General features: G+C 38.2%; 1 protein-coding gene across 1 annotated transcript; it reads left to right on the top strand.

Annotated features, from left to right (window-relative positions):
* The first annotated feature begins 1,997 nt into the window (after positions 1–1,997).
* Positions 1,998–19,058, top strand: LOC145737674 (outer dynein arm-docking complex subunit 4-like). The gene is made up of 8 exons (XM_081992467.1): positions 1,998–2,155; positions 2,209–2,432; positions 4,111–4,416; positions 7,566–7,837; positions 7,889–7,975; positions 8,858–9,064; positions 12,162–12,403; positions 18,496–19,058. The coding sequence occupies exons 1-8, from the start codon at positions 2,061–2,063 to the stop codon at positions 19,022–19,024; spliced, it is 1,962 nt and encodes a 653-aa protein (XP_081848593.1). The 5' UTR covers positions 1,998–2,060; the 3' UTR covers positions 19,025–19,058.
* Positions 19,059–19,262: the final 204 nt, after the last annotated feature.

Genomic DNA, 19,262 nt, shown 5'->3' with positions numbered 1-19,262 from the left:
ATTGGATCGTGTTGCCGGTTTTAATTCAGGGACCCTCTGAATCTCTCTAGGGCTCAAATCAGGGCCGTTCGAGGCCAACGTTGCCTTGTTTCCGCTTAATTTATGGTAATCTTGTTGTGCAGGCAAAGGGAGCCAAACTAATGCAAATAACTTCGGTTATACTTCGTCGATTTTGATGATTTTTCTTGTGGAACTCCCTTTGGGTCTGTACTGAGTGTGGTAAAAATTTCACCATCCTATCTTACCTCGTTCAGGAGTTATGGGCGAAAATAGGTAACTGTAGCTCTGCTACATGGCATGTAAGTTATCGTGCAACATTCGGTTCTATAACTCAAAAACGGTTGGTTGTATGGAAAATTGCCTAACTTGGTAAAAGTTGCCTAGTGGGGTGTAGAGTCACGTGACCAAATTTCAAAATTCTATCTTTCCTCCTCTAGGAGTTATGGTCGAAAATGTGATCCCTCGTTCTGGAGTTTCCAAATCGTTTTTAGTTGACGAGCATTTTGAAAGTTTTCCACACCAAATCGGTCAGTTTGGGCTGTCAAAACTGTCATTTCTAATGTCAAACTGTCAGAATTTTTAGATTTGACAACTGTCACCTGTCAAATGTCAAAATTGCTCATTTTGTGTGTCAAACTGGATGAATGTAGCAGAAATTAATTGAATGATTAGTGTAACCGCTTAAAGCGGCCATTTTGATTTTTGACAGTTCGGAAATGTCAATTTTCCTGTCAGAAATGTCAAAGCTGATTTTTGACAGTTCGGAAATGTCAATTTTTCTGTCAGAAATGTCAGTGTCAAAGCTGTCAAACGTCAAAATCTAACAAAATCAGGAAATTTCTCTCCGAAATGTTCTGAGCGACTGCTTAGTAAGTTTGGGCTGTCAAAACGGTCATTTTTACCGTCAAACTGTCAGAATTGTAAATTTTGACACCTGTCAACGTCAACTGTCATCTGTCAAACGTCAAAATCGAACTAAATCGGGGAATTTCACTTCAAATTGTTCTGTGCCACTGCTTTGTTAGTTTAGGCTGTCAAAATCGTCATTTTTAACGTCAAACTGTCAGAACTGTCAATTTTGACACCTGTCAACGTCCACTGTCATCTGTCAAGACTGTCAACTGTCAAAAACACGCAAAATTGGGGAGTTTTAGCGCGAAATGCGCCTGCGCGACTGCTTCCACCAACGTGGGGAGGTTTACGGAGTTTGGGCCTTAATATCTCAAAAACGGTGCGTTGGAGGGAAAATTGCCTAACTTGGTAAAAGTTGCCTAGTGGCCTGTACAGTCACATGACCAAATTTAAACCTCCTCACTGTTCTGTGAGGGGAGTTCTGATTGAAAATGTGTCTTGGAGGAGTGTTGCAGAGGTTAGCAGATAAACTCTCCTCAATATCTCAGAAACGGTGAGACGGAGAAAAAATTGCCTAACTTGGTAAAAGTTGCCTAGTGGCCTGTACAGTCACGTGACCAAATTTCAACCTCCTCACTTTACTCTTAAGGGAGTTCTGATTGATAATGTGACTTGGAGGGCTTGGTGGAGTGCTAGTAAGGTTACCATGTACACTCTCCTCAATATCTCAGAAACGGTAGGTCGGAGCGAAAATTGCCTAACCTGGTAAAAGTTGCATAGTGGGCTGTACAGTCACGTGACCAAATTTCAATCTCCTCACTTTACTGTTAAGGGAGTTCTGGTTGAAAATGTGTCTTGGAGGAGTGTTGCAGAGGTTAGCAGATAAACTTTCCTCAATATCTCAGAAACGGTGAGACGGAGAAAAAATTGCCTAACTTGGTAAAAGTTGCCTAGTGGCCTGTACAGTCACATGACCAAATTTCAACCTCCTCACTGTTCTGTGAGGGGAGTTTTGGCTGAAAATGTGTCTTGGAGGACTTGGTGGACTGCCAGAAAGGTGACCATGTACACTCTCCTCAATATCTCAGAAACGGTAGGTCGGAGCGAAAATTCCCTAACCTGGTAAAAGTTGCCTACTGGTCCGTACAATCACCTGACGCAACTGTCATAACCGGTCAATCAACCATTTGACAGTTGTCAGCCGGAAAATGCCTCCGGCCAAGGCTCCCTTCAACCCATTCGCCAAACAGGAGCTGTACGGCTACCAAACGCTGCACCGCGAGATCGGCTGCTACATTTCCAGGTAGGTTGAACTCGGTTTGAAGGCTTGCGCATCCCAAAAAAATGGCGATTTAGGTTGGAACAGTACGAAAATTCGTTGAAATGGTTCGATGAGGCAATCAAAAACACTCCGGAGGACAAAAGAGCCTTGATCGGTCGAGCCAGGGCTAGATCCAAGCTGATCCAGTACGAGGGAGCCTTGGAGGACGTGAACAGAGCCTTGAGCCTTGATCCGGACGATTTGGTGGTGTTGGCTGACAAGGCTTTGAACATTTACCTTTGTAGCGAGTTTGAGGAAGGTCAGTGTACAAGAACGGCCTCATTTTTCTAGCAAGCCTTGATGGTGAGGGCGTTGCCTCACTTGGTGATAGTTGCCTAGTGGCCTTTAGAGTCACGTGACCAAATTTCAACTCTCTCGCTCTTCTGAGCTGGGAGTTGTGGTTGAAAATGTGACTTACATACTAGGTGGAGTGTCACAGAGGTTGGCAGATAAACTCTCCTCAATATCTCAGAAACGGTAGGGTGGAGGGAAAATTGCCTAACTTGGTAAAAGTTGCCTAGTGGCCTGTAGAGTCACCTGACCAAATTTCAACTCTCTCACTCTTGTGCGCTGGGAGTTGTGGTTGAAAATGTGACTTACATACTAGGTGGAGGGTCACACAGGTTGGCCTATAAACTCTCCTCCATATCTCATAAACGGTAGGTTGGAGCGAAAATTGCCTAACTTGGTAAAAGTTGCCTACTGGCCTGTACAGTCACGTGACCAAATTTCAACCTCCTCACTTTACTGTTAAGGGAGTTAGGGTCGAAAATGTGACTCCTCGTTCTGGTGCTGACAAATCGTTTTTAGCCGACGAGCAGTTTGAGCGATTTTTTTTGTACCAAACACGTCAGTTTGGGCTGTTTAACCTCGCATTTTTCCTGTCAACTGTCAGAAGTTTCAATTTTGACAATTGTCACCTGTCAAATGTCAAAATTAGTCATTTAACGTGTCAAACTGCAGCAGCAAAGCGTTGAATCGTGTAAATGAATGGTGTGATCGGTTAGGGCGGCCATTTTGATTTTTGACAGGTCGGAAATGTCAAGGTTGTCAAAACGTCAACTGTCAAATGTCTCAACTGTCAATTTTTCTGTCAGAAATGTCAGTGCGAAAGCTGTCAAACGTCAAAATGTACCAAAATCAGGGAATTTCAATCCGAAATGTTCTCTACGATTGCTTAGTTAGTTTGGGCTGTCAAATCGGTCATTTTTACTGTCAAACTGTCAGAATTGTTAATTTTGACAACTGTCAACGTCAACTGTCATCTGTCAAAAATCAAAATTTGCCCGCTTTTTGTGTCAAACTGGAAGAATGTATGTACCAATCGAACGATTCGCGTAGATCGGTTATAGCGGCCATTTTGGATTTTTGACAGTTGAGGAAAGTCAATTTTTTGGTTAGAACTGTCACTGTCAAGGCTGTCAAGTGTCAAAAACACAAAAAATTGGGGAGTTTTAGCGCGAAACGTGCCTGTGCCACTGCTTATATCACCGTGAGGAGGTTGAAGCATTTTTGGTCTCGATAACTCAAAAACGGTGCGTTGTACGGAAAATTGCCTAACTTGGTGAAAGTTGCCTAGTGGCCTGTAGAGTCACCTGACCAAATTTCAACTCTCTCGCTCTTCTGCGCTGGGAGTTGTGGTTGAAAGTGTGACTTACATACTAGGTGGAGGGTCACACAGGTTGGCAGATAAACTTTCCTCCATATCTCATAAACGGTAGGTTGGAGCGAAAATTGCCTAACTTTGTGAAAGTTGCCCAGTGGCCTGTAAAGTCACGTGACCAAATTTCAACCTCCTCACTCTTCTGTGCTGGGAGTTGTGGTTGAAAATGTGTCTTGGAGGACTTGGTGGAATTTGACGTACTCCATCCAAACTTTCCTCGATATCTCGGAAACGGTGGGCGGTACGAATTAGTGATTTTGACGGGTGTTTACAGGTTTGGTGCGGAACACCAGGACCTTACCGAAACGTCAGAAACCGGAAAATTTCAAAATGGGCGTGATGCAATGCTCGGACGCCATCGAAAATTGCCTGGGAGAGAGGGCGGGGAGGCCTTTGAGGGATCATTTCAAAATCATTCGGAAACTGGCTTGGAAACGGAACTATTTGGCGCAGAAACCGTTCGAACCCAAGCCCACCAACATGCCCAGGAAACGACCGAAAGTGATGTTGTCCAAACTGCTGAAGGTGGAGGGAGTGAAGGAGCCGGCGCAGCCAAAACACCTCAAACGACCTGAAACTGGTAAATTTTGAGGGCACCAGAAGATTCTACGAGGAAAACTGACCAGGGTTCACCCTGTACACTTTTCGCGAAAAACGTCCGGTTTAGGAACTACAGGGTGTGGCAGAGAAGCTGTCAAAACTGTTTCTAGAAACTTCTAGAAGCTTCCAAAAGCTTCTATAAGAATCTAGAAACCTTTAAAAGCTTTCAGAACAATCTAGAAGTTTTCACCACTGTTTGGAAGCTTCCAGAAACTTCTAGAAACCCCTAAAAGCTTCTAGAAGAATCTGGAAACCTTCAAAATGCTTCAGAACAGTCTAGAAGTGTTTAACACTCTCTAGAAGCTTCCAGAAACTTCTAGAAACTCCTAAATGCTTCTATAAGACTCTAGAAACCTCCAAAAGGTTTGAGAACCATCTAGAAGTCTTCAACACCGTCTAGAAGCTTCCAGAAACTCCTAAAAGCTTCTAGAAGAATCTAGAAACCTTCAAAATGCTTCAAAACAATCTAGAAGTCTTCACCACTGTCTAGAAGCTTCTAGAACCTTCTAGAAACCCCTAAAAGCTTCTAGAAGAATTTAGACTTCTCCAAAATGCTTCAAAACCGTCTAGAAGTCTTCCACACGCTCTAGAAGCTTCCAGAAACTTCTAGAAACTCCTAAAAGCTTCTAGAAGAATCTATAAACCTCAAAAAGGTTTGAGAACAATGTAGAAGTTTTTAACAGTCTCTAGAAGCTTCCGGAAACTTCTAGAAACTCTCGAAAGCGTCCAGAACAATTGAACAGCTTTCAAAACAATCTAAAAGTTTCCAGAAACATCTAGAATGTCCCAAAAGCTTCTAGAACAATCTAGAAACCTCCAAACGCTTCCAGAACAATCAAAAAACTTTCAAAACTACCTAGAAGCTTCTAAAAGCTTCTAGAAGAATTTAAACATCTCCAAAATGCTTCAAAACCTTCTAGAAGTCTTCACCGCCATCTAGAAGCTTCCAGAAGCTTCTAGAAACTTCTAAAAGCTTCTAGAAGAATCTAGAAACCTTCAAAATGCTTCAAAACAGTCTAGAAGTTATTAAAACTCTCTAGAAGCTTCCAGAAACTTCTAGAAACGTTCAAAAGCTTACAGAACATTATAGAAATCTTCCCCACCGTCTAGAAGCTTCCAGAAACTTCTACAAACTAATAGAAGCTTCTAGAAGAATCTAGAAACCTTCAAAATGCTTCAAAACAGTCTAGAAGTTTTTAAAACTCTCTAGAAGCTTCCAGAAACTTCTAGAAACGTTCAAAAGCTTACAGAACGTTCTAGAAATCTTCACCACCGTCTAGAAGCTTCCAGAAACTTCTACAAACTAATAGAAGCTTCTAGAAGAATCTAGAAACCTTCAAAATGCTTCAAAACAGTCTAGAAGTTTTTAACACTCTCTAGAAGCTTCCAAAAGCTTTTAGAAGAATCTAGAAACCTTTAAAAGCCTTCAGAACAATCTAGAGGTCTTTACCACTGTCTAGAAGCTTCCAGAAACTTCTAGAAACTCCTAAAAGCTTCTAGAAGAATCTAGAAACCTTTAAAAGCCTTCAGAACAATCTAGAAGTCTTTACAACTGTCTAGAAGCTTCCAGAAACCTCTAGAAACTCCTAAAAGCTTCTAGAAAAATCTAAAAACCTTCAAAATGCTTACAGAACCATCTAGAAATCTTCACCACCGTCTAGAAGCTTCCAGAAACTTCTAGAAACGTTCAAAAGCTTACAGAACATTCTAGAAATCTTCACTACCGTCTGGAAGCTTCCAGAATCTTCTAGAAACTGCTAAAAGCTTCTAGAAGAATCTAGAATTTTCCAATAGTTTCTAGAAACATTCAGAAGCCTTTAGAATCCTCTAGAAACTTCCAGAAACTCCGAGAACAATCTAGAAACCTTCAAACACTTTCAGAACAATCTGGAAGCATTGAAAACCTTCTAGAAAGTTACAAAAGCTCCTAGAAGCTTCTAGAGCTTTCCAATAGCTTCTAGAAACTTTCAAAAACTTCAAGAATCCTCTAGAAAGTTCTAGAAACCTCTAGAAACTTCCAGAAACTACCAAACGCTTTTGAAACAATCTAAAAGCATTCAAAACAGTCTGACAGCCTCCAAAAACTTCTAGAAGCTTCTAGAAATTTCCAAAAGCTTCTAGAAACTTTCAGAAACTTCTAGAATCCTCTAGAAACGTCCAGAAACTCTTGGAACACACCAGAAACCTTCAAACGCTTTCAGAACAATCTGGAAGCATTCAAAACCTTCTAGAAAGTTCTAATAGCTTTCAGAAACTTTTCAAAGACTTCTAGAATCATCTAGAAACTTCTAGAACCATCTAGAATGCTCTAGAAACGTCCAGAAACTCCTAGAACAAACCAGAAACCTTTAAACGCTTTCAGAACAATCTGGAAGCATTCAAAACCTTCTAGAAAGTTATAAAAACTTCTAGAATCTTTAATAATTTTCCATCAGCTTCTAGAAACTTTCAAAAACTTCTAGAATCCTCTAGAAACTTCTAGAAACCTCTAGAAACTACCAAACGCTTTTGGAACAATCTAAAAGCATTCAAAACAGTTTGACAGCTTCCAAAAACTTCTAGAAACTTTCAAAAACTTCTAGACTATTCTAGAAACTTATAGAATCCTCTAGAAACTTCTAGAAACCTCTAGAAACGTCCAGAAACTACGAAACGCTTTTGGAATAATCTAAAAGCATTCAAATCAGTCTGACAGCTTCCAAAAACTTCTAGAAGCTTTTAGAAACTTTCAAAAACTTCTAGACTATTCTAGAAACTTCTAGAATTCTCTAGAAACCTCCAGAAACTCCTAGAATAAACCAGAAACCTTCAAACCCTTTCAGAACAATCTGGAAGCATTCAAAACCTTCTAGAAAGTTACAGAAGCTTCTAGAAGCTTCTGGAAACTACCGAAAGCTTCTAGAAACTTTCAAAAACTTCTAGAATCCTCTAGAAACTTCTAGAATGCTCTAGAAACGTCCAGAAACTCTTGGAACAAACCAGAAACCTTCGAACACTTTCAGATCATTCTTGAAGCATTCAAAACCTTCTAGCAAGTTACAGAAGCTTCTAGAAATTTCCAAAAGCTTCTAGAAGCTTCTGGAAACTCCCGAAAGCTTCTAGAACAATCTAGAAATGGAAAATTTTCAGCCAAAGACTCGAGAGAGAAGGAAATCAGGGATTCGTTGCACTCCCTCCAACCGGACAACGAACCGATCCCCAAATACTCCAAACCGTTCCCCTTCCGACCCCTCCAACACTACACGACCAACATAGAGAACTACATGGCGGAAAAATACTTGGACGCCATGTATTTGGACAAGATTTTCCTCAAAAATCTACAGGGCGAACCGGGCGCGAAGAGCCCCAACGAAAACGGAACGAAACGGATCCATCAATTGGCTCGAAATTGCTTGAAAACGGTTACGCACCTCCAATTACCATCTAGAACAGTCTAGAATGTTCCCTTCTAGGTGTCCTACAAGCAGGAATTGTTGCGAGCCAGACGGCCCTTCTATTTCATCAAATACCAGGAGGCCAGGATCTCCCCAACCCTGAAGGTAACCAAGTGCAGGGCAACCTTTGAATCGCTCGCAAAAGTTTAGTTTTGAGGTTAGGAGCTTGATTTTTGGGTGGTTTCTAGCCCAGGCCCTGTAGGTTAGGTGGTAAAAATTTCAGAGATTTAGCTCCTCTGGTTCAAAAGTTCTAAGAGGACAATCCCAGCTCTGGGGAGATTTGTGTCCCACTAGGCCAACGTAACTCTGAACTGTCCTAAAAAATTTATTTGGTAACCTACAGCCTTGATTTTTGAGGGGTTTCTAGCCCAGGCCCTGTAGGTTAGGTGGTAAAAAAATCGGAATTTTAGCTCCTCTGGTTGAGAAGTTCTAAGAGGACAATCAATCACAGCTCTGGGGAGAGTTGTGTCCCACTAGGGCAACGTAACTTTGATCTGTCCTCAAAAATTTATTTGGTAACCTACAGCCTTGATTTTTGGGTGGTTTCTAGCCTTGGTCCTGTAGGTTAGGTGGTAAAAAAATCAGAATTTTAGCTCCTCTGGTTGAGAAGTTCTAAGAGGACAATCAATCACAGCTCTGGGGAGAGTTGTGTCCCACTAGGGCAACGTAACTTTGATCTGTCCTCAAAAATTTATTTGGTAACCTACAGCCTTGATTTTTGGCCTGGTTACAGCCTTAGCCTAGTAGGTTAAGTGACCAAAAACTCAAAATTTTAGCTCCTCTGGTTGAGGAGTTCTGACAAGATAAGCAAAGTGGTGAGGTTGCTAGAACCTCAAAGACACTTCCACTCCGTGTAACTCGCTTATTAAACCACTGACAACAAAAAGTCATAGAAAGTAAACTGTAGCACGGACTGTCAGCTGTCAGAAAACACCATAAAAGTGCCCTTTAGGGCGTAAACTGACCGAAAACAAACGAAAATTTTAGGTGAGGCAGAAGAAGGAGCTGGAGCTCCAGCAGGCTAACACGAAAGAGGAGGCGGACATTTTGTGTGCCCGAATGCTGGCCGCTTATCACAAGAAGGAGCTGAAGGTGTTTCTGGATTTGGTGGAGAATTTGAAGCATTACTGCGACTCCAAGCCCAGGAAACTGCTTCCGAACAAGGGGGAGTACATGGAGGAGATCTACGACAAGGTTTGTGGGGCAGTTTGATGATTTTTTGGTTTTTTTTTTTGGAAATTTCCAGTACGTCCCTGGATTTGGGGTTCAATTTAGTACATTCAGTGAAAATTTCAGGTCCGTAACTGCCCAATTACCCAAATTATGCTCCAAATTGTGTTTCAACTTAGTTAAGTGAGTTTTCTGTCATTTTCAGTTTGGTTTTCCAGGTTTAACAAAAAACAGGATTTTTTCTGAACATTTTCCAGTACGGCGCTGGTTTTTAGGTTCAATTTAGTACATTCAGTGAAAATTTCAGGTCCGTAACTGCCCAATTACCCAATTTATGCTCTAAATTGTGTTTCAAGTTACTTGAGTGAGTTTTCTGTAATTTTCAGTTTGGTTTTCCAAGTTTAACAAAAATCAGGATTTTTTATGAACATTTTCCAGTACGGCGCTGGTTTTTTGGTACAATTTAGTGCATTCAGTGAAAATTTCAGGTCCGTAACTGCCCAATTACCCAAATTGTGCTCTAAATTGTGTTTCAACTTATTTAAGTGAGTTTTCTGTCATTTTCAGTTTGGCTTTCCAGGTTTAACAAAAAACAAGATTTTTTATGAAAATTTTCCATTACGGCGCTGGTTTTTAGGTTCAATTTAGTACATTCAGTGAAAATCTCAGGTCCGTAACTGCCCAATTACCCAAATTATGCTCCAAATTGTGTTTCAAGTTACTTGAGTGAGTTTTCTGCCATTTTCAGTTTGGTTTTCCAAGTTTAACAAAAAACAGGATTTTTCCTGAAAATTTTCCAGTACGGCGCTGGTTTTTAGGTTCAATTTAGTACATTCAGTGAAAATTTCAGGTCCGTAACTGCCCAATTACCCAAATTATGCTCCAAATTGTGTTTCAAGTTACTTGAGTGAGTTTTCTGTCATTTTCAGTTTAGTTTTCCAAGTTTAACAAAAAACAGGATTTTTTCTGAACATTTTCCAGTACGGCGCTGGTTTTTAGGTTCAATTTAGTACATTCAGTGAAAATTTCAGGTCCGTAACTGCCCAATTACCCAAATTATGCTCCAAATTGTTTTTCAAGTTAGTTGAGTGAGTTTTGTGACATTTACAGTTTGGTTCTCCAAGTTTAACAAAAAACAGGATTTTTTCTGAAAATTTTCCAGTACGGCGCTGGTTTTTAAGTTCAATTTAGTGCATTCAGTGAAAATTTCAGGTCCGTAACTGCCCAATTACCCAAATTATGCTCCAAATTGTGTTTCAAGTTAGTTGAGTGAGTTTTCTGTAATTTTCAGTTTGGTTTTCCAAGTTTAACAAAAACCAGGATTTTTCCTGAAAATTTTCCAGTACGGCGCTTGTTTTTAAGTTCAATTTAGTACATTCAGTGAAAATTTCAGGTCCGTAACTGCCCAATTACCCAAATTATGCTCTAAATTGTGTTTCAAGTTACTTGAGTGAGTTTTCTGTCATTTTCAGTTTGGTTTTCCAAGTTTAACAAAAAACAGGATTTTTTATGAAAATTTTCCAGTACGGCGCTGGTTTTTCGGTTCAATTTAGTACACTCAGTGAAAATTTCAGGTCCGTAACTGCCCAATTACCCAAATTATGCTCCAAATTGTGTTTCAAGTTACTTGAATGAGTTTTCTGTTATTTTCAGTTTGGTTTTCCAAGTTTAACAAAAAACAGGATTTTTTATGAAAATTTTCCAGTACGGCGCTGGTTTTTCGGTTCAATTTAGTACATTCAGTGAAAATTTCAGGTCCGTAACTGCCCAATTACCCAAATTATGCTCCAAATTGTGTTTCAAGTTACTTGAATGAGTTTTCTGTTATTTTCAGTTTGGTTTTCCAAGTTTAACAAAAAACAGGATTTTTCCTGAAAATTTTCCAGTACGGCGCTGGTTTTTCGGTTCAATTTAGTACATTCAGTGAAAATTTCAGGTCCGTAACTGCCCAATTACCCAAATTATGCTCTAAATTGTGTTTCAAGTTACTTGAATGAGTTTTCTGTCATTTTCAGTTTGGTTTTCCAAGTTTAACAAAAAACTGGATTTTTCCTAAAAATTTTCCAGTACGGCGCTGGTTTTTTGGTACAATTTAGTGCATTCAGTGAAAATTTCAGGTCCGTAACTGCCCAATTACCCAAATTATGCTCCAAATTGTGTTTCAAGTTACTTGAATGAGTTTTCTGTCATTTTCAGTTTGGTTTTCCAAGTTTAACAAAAAACTGGATTTTTCCTAAAAATTTTCCAGTACGGCGCTGGTTTTTTGGTACAATTTAGTGCATTCAGTGAAAATTTCAGGTCCGTAACTGCCCAATTACCCAAATTATGCTCCAAATTGTGTTTCAAGTTACTTGAATGAGTTTTCTGTCATTTTCAGTTTGGTTTTCCAAGTTTAACAAAAAACTGGATTTTTCCTGAAAATTTTCCAGTACGGCGCTGGTTTTTAGGTTCAATTTAGTACATTCAGTGAAAATTTCAGGTCCGTAACTGCCCAATTACCCAAATTATGCTACAAATTGTGTTTCAAGTTACTTGAATGAGTTTTCTGTCATTTTCAGTTTGGTTTTCCAAGTTTAACAAAAAACAGGATTTTTCCTGAAAATTTTCCAGTACGGCGCTGGATTTTAGGTTCAATTTAGTACATTCAGTGAAAATTTCAGGTCCGTAACTGCCCAATTACCCAAATTATGCTCCAAATTGTGTTTCAACTTAGTTAAGTGAGTTTTCTGTCATTTTCAGTTTGGTTTTCCAAGTTTAACAAAAAACAGGATTTTTCCTGAAAATTTTCCAGTACGGCGCTGGATTTTAGGTTCAATTTAGTACATTCAGGGAAAATTTCAGGTCCGTAACTGCCCAATTACCCAAATTATGCTCCAAATTGTGTTTCAAGTTAGTTGAGTGAGTTTTCTGTAATTTTCAGTTTGGTTTTCCAAGTTTAACAAAAAACAGGATTTTTTCTGAAAATTTTCCAGTACGGCGCTGGCTTTTAGGTTCAATTTAGTACATTCAGTGAAAATTTCAGGTCCGTACCAGCCCAAATACCCAAATTAGGACACAAATTGTGTTTCAACGAGGTTTCTGCTTAAAATTACCTAAAAATGTTTTTTTTTGGAAATTCCAGGTTTGCAACGCCTTCTACGACATCTACAGGGTGAATCCGGAACAATCGCGCTACCAACAGACCAAACGAATCTACTGTATACTGGGTATTCCACTCAGTCGGCCACCATCCAGAGATTCGGTGGTAAATCAGTTCAAAAACGTTTTCACCGATTACAAGAAGAAAATCACCGAATATTCCTCAAGACTGGAGAATGCCACCACCGAAGAGGAGGTTTGCTGGTATTACCACGAATTGTCCAGGTAGAGAATATTCCATATTTTCTCGTGTAAAAATTTCAGCATTCTAACTGGAAAAATAACGGAGTTATGGGGTTTTGAAAACCCAAAACGCTGTAACTCGAGAACCTTTGGGGGGATTTTGCTGATTTTTTGTACAAATCCGTATATTTGTTGGAAGTATTCACCCTGGAAATTTCACGTCTCTAACTGTCCAACTACCAAAGTTATTGAAATTCAAAGAAACTACCTGATTTAAGGGTGAAATTTTTGAAATTCAATATCTCTATCAACATACTAAACAACCTCCAGTTTCTTCTGTAAAAATTTCAGCCTTTTAACTGGAAAAATAACGGAGTTACGGGGTTTTGGAAACTTCTCCCTGTTGAGAAACCAGCGCCGTACTAGAAAATTTTCAGGAAAAATCCTGTTTTTTGTTAAACTTGGAAAACCAAACTGAAAATTACAGAAAACTCACTCAAGTAACTTGAAACACAATTTAGAGCATAATTTGGGTAATTGGGCAGTTACGGACCTGAAATTTTCACTGAATGTACTAAATTGAACCTAAAATCCAGCGCCGTACTGGAAAATTTTCAGGAAAAATCCTGTTTTTTGTTAAACTTGGAAAACCAAACTGAAAATGGCAGAAAACTGACTTAACTAACTTGAAACACAATTTGGAGCATAATTTGGGTATTTGGGCAGTTACGGACCTGAAATTTTCACTGAATGTACTAAATTGAACATAAAAACCAGCGCCGTACTGGAAAATTTTCAGGAAAAATCCTGTTTTTTGTTTAACTTGGAAAACCAAACTGAAAATTACAGAAAACTCACTCAACTAAGTTGAAACACAATTTGTAGCATAATTTGGGTAATTGGGCAGTTACGAACCTGAAATTTTCACTGAATGTACTAAATTGAACCTAAAAACCAGCGCCGTACTGGAAAATTTTCAGGAAAAATCCTGTTTTTTGTTAAACTTGGAAAACCAAACTGAAAATTACAGAAAACTCACTCAAGTAACTTGAAACACAATTTAGAGCATAATTTGGGTAATTGGGCAGTTACGGACCTGAAATTTTCACTGAATGTACTAAATTGAACCTAAAAACCAGCGCCGTACTGGAAAATTTTCAGGAAAAATCCTGTTTCTTGTTAAACTTGGAAAACCAAACTGAAAATTACAGAAAACTCACTCAAGTAACTTGAAACACAATTTAGAGCATAATTTGGGTAATTGGGCAGTTACGGACCTGAAATTTTCACTGAATGTACTAAATTGAACCTAAAAACCAGCGCCGTACTGGAAAATTTTCAGGAAAAATCCTGTTTCTTGTTAAACTTGGAAAACCAAACTGAAAATTACAGAAAACTCACTCAACTAACTTGAAACACAATTTGGAGCATAATTTGGGTATTTGGGCAGTTACGGACCTGAAATTTTCACTGAATGTACTAAATTGAACCTAAAAACCAGCGCCGTACTAGAAAATTTTCAGGAAAAATCCTGTTTTTTGTGAAACTTGGAAAACCAAACTGAAAATTACAGAAAACTCACTCAACTAACTTGAAACACAATTTGGAGCATAATTTGGGTATTTGGGCAGTTACGGACCTGAAATTTTCACTGAATGTACTAAATTGAACCTAAAAACCAGCGCCGTACTGGAAAATTTTCAGGAAAAATCCTGTTTCTTGTTAAACTTGGAAAACCAAACTGAAAATTACAGAAAACTCACTCAACTAACTTGAAACACAATTTGGAGCATAATTTGGGTATTTGGGCAGTTACGGACCTGAAATTTTCACTGAATGTACTAAATTGAACCTAAAAACCAGCGCCGTACTAGAAAATTTTCAGGAAAAATCCTGTTTTTTGTGAAACTTGGAAAACCAAACTGAAAATTACAGAAAACTCACTCAACTAACTTGAAACACAATTTGGAGCATAATTTGGGTATTTGGGCAGTTACGGACCTGAAATTTTCACTGAATGTACTAAATTGAACCTAAAAACCAGCGCCGTACTAGAAAATTTTCAGGAAAAATCCTGTTTTTTGTGAAACTTGGAAAACCAAACTGAAAATTACAGAAAACTCACTCAAGTAACTTGAAACACAATTTAGAGCATAATTTGGGTAATTGGGCAGTTACGGACCTGAAATTTTCACTGAATGTACTAAATTGAACCTAAAAACCAGCGCCGTACTAGAAAATTTTCAGGAAAAATCCTGTTTTTTGTGAAACTTGGAAAACCAAACTGAAAATTACAGAAAACTCACTCAACTAACTTGAAACACAATTTGTAGCATAATTTGGGTATTTGGGCAGTTACGGACCTGAAATTTTCACTGAATGTACTAAATTGAACCTAAAAACCAGCGCCGTACTAGAAAATTTTCAGGAAAAATCCTGTTTTTTGTGAAACTTGGAAAACCAAACTGAAAATTACAGAAAACTCACTCAACTAACTTGAAACACAATTTGGAGCATAATTTGGGTATTTGGGCAGTTACGGACCTGAAATTTTCACTGAATGTACTAAATTGAACCTAAAAACCAGCACCGTACTAGAAAATTTTCAGGAAAAATCCTGTTTTTTGTGAAACTTGGAAAACCAAACTGAAAATTACAGAAAACTCACTCAAGTAACTTGAAACACAATTTAGAGCATAATTTGGGTAATTGGGCAGTTACGGACCTGAAATTTTCACTGAATGTACTAAATTGAACCTAAAAACCAGCGCCGTACTAGAAAATTTTCATAAAAAATCCTGTTTTTTGTGAAACTTGGAAAACCAAACTGAAAATTACAGAAAACTCACTCAAGTAACTTGAAACACAATTTAGAGCATAATTTGGGTAATTGGGCAGTTACGGACCTGAAATTTTCACTGAATGTACTAAATTGAACCTAAAAACCAGCGCCGTACTAGAAAATTTTCAGGAAAAATCCTGTTTTTTGTGAAACTTGGAAAACCAAACTGAAAATTACAGAAAACTCACTCAAGTAACTTGAAACACAATTTAGAGCATAATTTGGGTATTTGGGCAGTTACGGACCTGAAATTTTCACTGAATGTACTAAATTGAACCTAAAAACCAGCGCCGTACTGGAAAATTTTCATAAAAAATCCTGTTTTTTTTTAAACTTGGAAAACCAAACTGAAAATTACAGAAAACTCACTCAACTAACTTGAAACACAATTTGTAGCATAATTTGGGTAATTGGGCAGTTACGGACCTGAAATTTTCACTGAATGCACTAAATTGAACCTAAAAACCAGCGCCGTACTGGAAAATTTTCATAAAAAATCCTGTTTTTTTTTTAAACTTGGAAAACCAAACTGAAAATTACAGAAAACTCACTCAACTAACTTGAAACACAATTTAGAGCATAAATTGGGTAATTGGGCAGTTACGGACCTGAAATTTTCACTGAATGCACTAAATTGAACCTAAAAACCAGCGCCGTACTAGAAAATTTTCATAAAAAATCCTGTTTTTTTTTTAACTTGGAAAACCAAACTGAAAATTACAGAAAACTCACTCAACTAACTTGAAACACAATTTGTAGCATAATTTGGGTAATTGGGCAGTTACGGACCTGAAATTTTCACTGAATGTACTAAATTGAACCTAAAAACCAGCGCCGTACTAGAAAATTTTCAGGAAAAATCCTGTTTTTTGTTAAACTTGGAAAACCAAACTGAAAATGACAGAAAACTCACTCAAGTAACTTGAAACACAATTTAGAGCATAATTTGGGTAATTGGGCAGTTACGGACCTGAAATTTTCACAGAATGTACTAAATTGAACCTAAAAACCAGCGCCGTACTAGAAAATTTTCAGGAAAAATCCTGTTTTTTGTGAAACTTGGAAAACCAAACTGAAAATGACAGAAAACTCACTCAACTAACTTGAAACACAATTTAGAGCATAATTTGCGTAATTGGGCAGTTACGGACCTGAAATTTTCACAGAATGTACTAAATTGAACCTAAAAACCAGCGCCGTACTAGAAAATTTTCAGGAAAAATCCTGTTTTTTGTGAAACTTGGAAAACCAAACTGAAAATTACAGAAAACTCACTCAAGTAACTTGAAACACAATTTAGAGCATAATTTGGGTAATTGGGCAGTTACGGACCTGAAATTTTCACTGAATACACTAAATTGATCCTAAAAACCAGCGCCGTACTGGAAAATTTTCAGGAAAAATCCTGTTTTTTGTGAAACTTGGAAAACCAAACTGAAAATGACAGAAAACTCACTTAACTAAGTTGAAACACAATTTGTAGCATAATTTGGGTAATTGGGCAGTTACGAACCTGAAATTTTCACTGAATACACTAAATTGAACCTAAAAACCAGCGCCGTACTAGAAAATTTTCAGGAAAAATCCTGTTTTTTGTGAAACTTGGAAAACCAAACTGAAAATGACAGAAAACTCACTCAACTAACTTGAAACACAATTTAGAGCATAATTTGCGTAATTGGGCAGTTACGGACCTGAAATTTTCACAGAATGTACTAAATTGAACCTAAAAACCAGCGCCGTACTAGAAAATTTTCAGGAAAAATCCTGTTTTTTGTGAAACTTGGAAAACCAAACTGAAAATGACAGAAAACTCACTCAACTAACTTGAAACACAATTTAGAGCATAATTTGCGTAATTGGGCAGTTACGGACCTGAAATTTTCACAGAATGTACTAAATTGAACCTAAAAACCAGCGCCGTACTAGAAAATTTTCAGGAAAAATCCTGTTTTTTGTGAAACTTGGAAAACCAAACTGAAAATTACAGAAAACTCACTCAAGTAACTTGAAACACAATTTAGAGCATAATTTGGGTAATTGGGCAGTTACGGACCTGAAATTTTCACTGAATACACTAAATTGAACCTAAAAACCAGCGCCGTACTGGAAAATTTTCAGGAAAAATCCTGTTTTTTGTGAAACTTGGAAAACCAAACTGAAAATGACAGAAAACTCACTTAACTAAGTTGAAACACAATTTGTAGCATAATTTGGGTAATTGGGCAGTTACGAACCTGAAATTTTCACTGAATACACTAAATTGAACCTAAAAACCAGCGCCGTACTGGAAAATGTTCATAAAAAATCCTGATTTTTGTTAAACTTGGAAAACCAAACTGAAAATTACAGAAAACTCACTCAAGTAACTTGAAACACAATTTGGAGCATAATTTGGGTATTTGGGCAGTTACGGACCTGAAATTTTCACTGAATGTACTAAATTGAACCTAAAAACCAGCGCCGTACTGGAAAATTTTCAGGAAAAATCCTGTTTTTTGTTAAACTTGGAAAACCAAACTGAAAATTACAGAAAACTCACTCAAGTAACTTGAAACACAATTTAGAGCATAATTTGGGTAATTGGGCAGTTACGGACCTGAAATTTTTACTGAATGTACTAAATTGAACCTAAAAACCAGCGCCGTACTGAAAAATTTTCAGGAAAAATCCTGTTTTTTGTGAAACTTGGAAAACCAAACTGAAAATGACAGAAAACTCACTTAACTAAGTTGAAACACAATTTGTAGCATAATTTGGGTAATTGGGCAGTTACGAACCTGAAATTTTCACTGAATACACTAAATTGAACCTAAAAACCAGCGCCGTACTGGAAAATTTTCAGGAAAAATCCTGTTTTTTGTTAAACTTGGAAAACCAAACTGAAAATTACAGAAAACTCACTCAAGTAACTTGAAACACAATTTAGAGCATAATTTGGGTAATTGGGCAGTTACGGACCTGAAATTTTCACTGAATGTACTAAATTGAACCTAAAAATCAGCGCCGTACTAGAAAATTTTCAGAAAAAATCCTGTTTTTAAAAAATTTAATGGTGAAATTTTTGAAATTCAATATCTCCAAAACTGTATGGGTGATTTTAGTGATTTTTTTACCCAACATACTAAACAACCTCCAGTTTCTTGTGTAAAAATTTCAGCCTTCTAACTGGAAAAATAACGGAGTTATGGGGTTTTGTAAACTTCTCCCTTAAGAGGGAGAAGTTTCCAAAACCCCATAACTCGAGAACCCTTGGAGGGATTTGGCTGATTTTTGGCACCAATAATTTCAGGTTAGAGTACGATGCGGGCCACTACGATTTATCCAGATTGTACGCGAAAAAGTGCATCAAACAGGCGCAGACCGTCAACAATCTAAAATGGGTGTTTAACAGCACGATGCAAACGGTGAAAAGCAACATGGCGGAACACAACAAGAGCGACGCGAAAAACGATTTGGCCGGCGCCAGGGCGTGCGCGCAACTCCTCCAGGACCCGGACAAGGTCGGTTACGTCGAATTGTGCCAGGAGGTGATCGAACTGCTCCAGTTCGACGATTTGTTTGGCGCCAAACAGCTGGAGAAGAGAGAGAACAAGATCATCCAGATGATGGCGGATCAGAAGATGAAGGACGAGGTTGCGCATTTGTTCCGCCAGATGGCGGCGATGCCGGCGTCGCGGCGCATGACCGTCATGCCCGGCGTCAGGGTGGAGAGGGAGAGGGGGAAAACGTCGGCGCGCAAACGCACCATGTCGATTATGCCCGCTAAAGAAACTGCCCGCGCAAGCGGGATGTCTGATTTGATTAATCTGAATTTGTAAATATATTTTTCAAAATTTAATATCTCCTAAAGTGCATGAGGGATTTTAATGATATTTTGTCCCAACTTACCAAACAACCTCTAGTTTCTTCAGTAAAAATTTCAACCTTCTAACTGGAAAAATAACGGAGTTATGGGGTTTTGGAAACTTCTCCCTTAAGAGGGAGAAGTTTCCAAAACGCCATAACTCGAGAACTTTTTGGGGGATTTTGCTGATTTTTTGTACAAACCCGTATATT

Source organism: Ips typographus, linkage group LG14 (genome assembly GCF_016097725.1).
Source record: "Ips typographus isolate SLU linkage group LG14, UJ_Ityp_2.0, whole genome shotgun sequence".
In the NCBI taxonomy this organism is placed as follows: Eukaryota; Metazoa; Arthropoda; class Insecta; order Coleoptera; family Curculionidae; genus Ips; species Ips typographus.
The sequence above is the reverse complement of the archived record's forward strand: the minus strand, read 5'-3'. Positions and strand labels throughout refer to the sequence as shown.

What these genes read in the sequence shown, in the direction of transcription:
- LOC145737674 (XM_081992467.1), top strand. Translation starts at nt 2,061, where the DNA reads ATGCCTCCGGCCAAGGCTCCCTTCAACCCATTCGCCAAACAGGAGCTG. An exon ending in ATCGGCTGCTACATTTCCAG is followed by an intron (nt 2,156 to 2,208) that starts GTAGGTTGAACT and finishes ATGGCGATTTAG; the next exon opens with GTTGGAACAGTACGAAAATT. An exon ending in TGGAGGAGATCTACGACAAG is followed by an intron (nt 9,065 to 12,161) that starts GTTTGTGGGGCA and finishes TGGAAATTCCAG; the next exon opens with GTTTGCAACGCCTTCTACGA.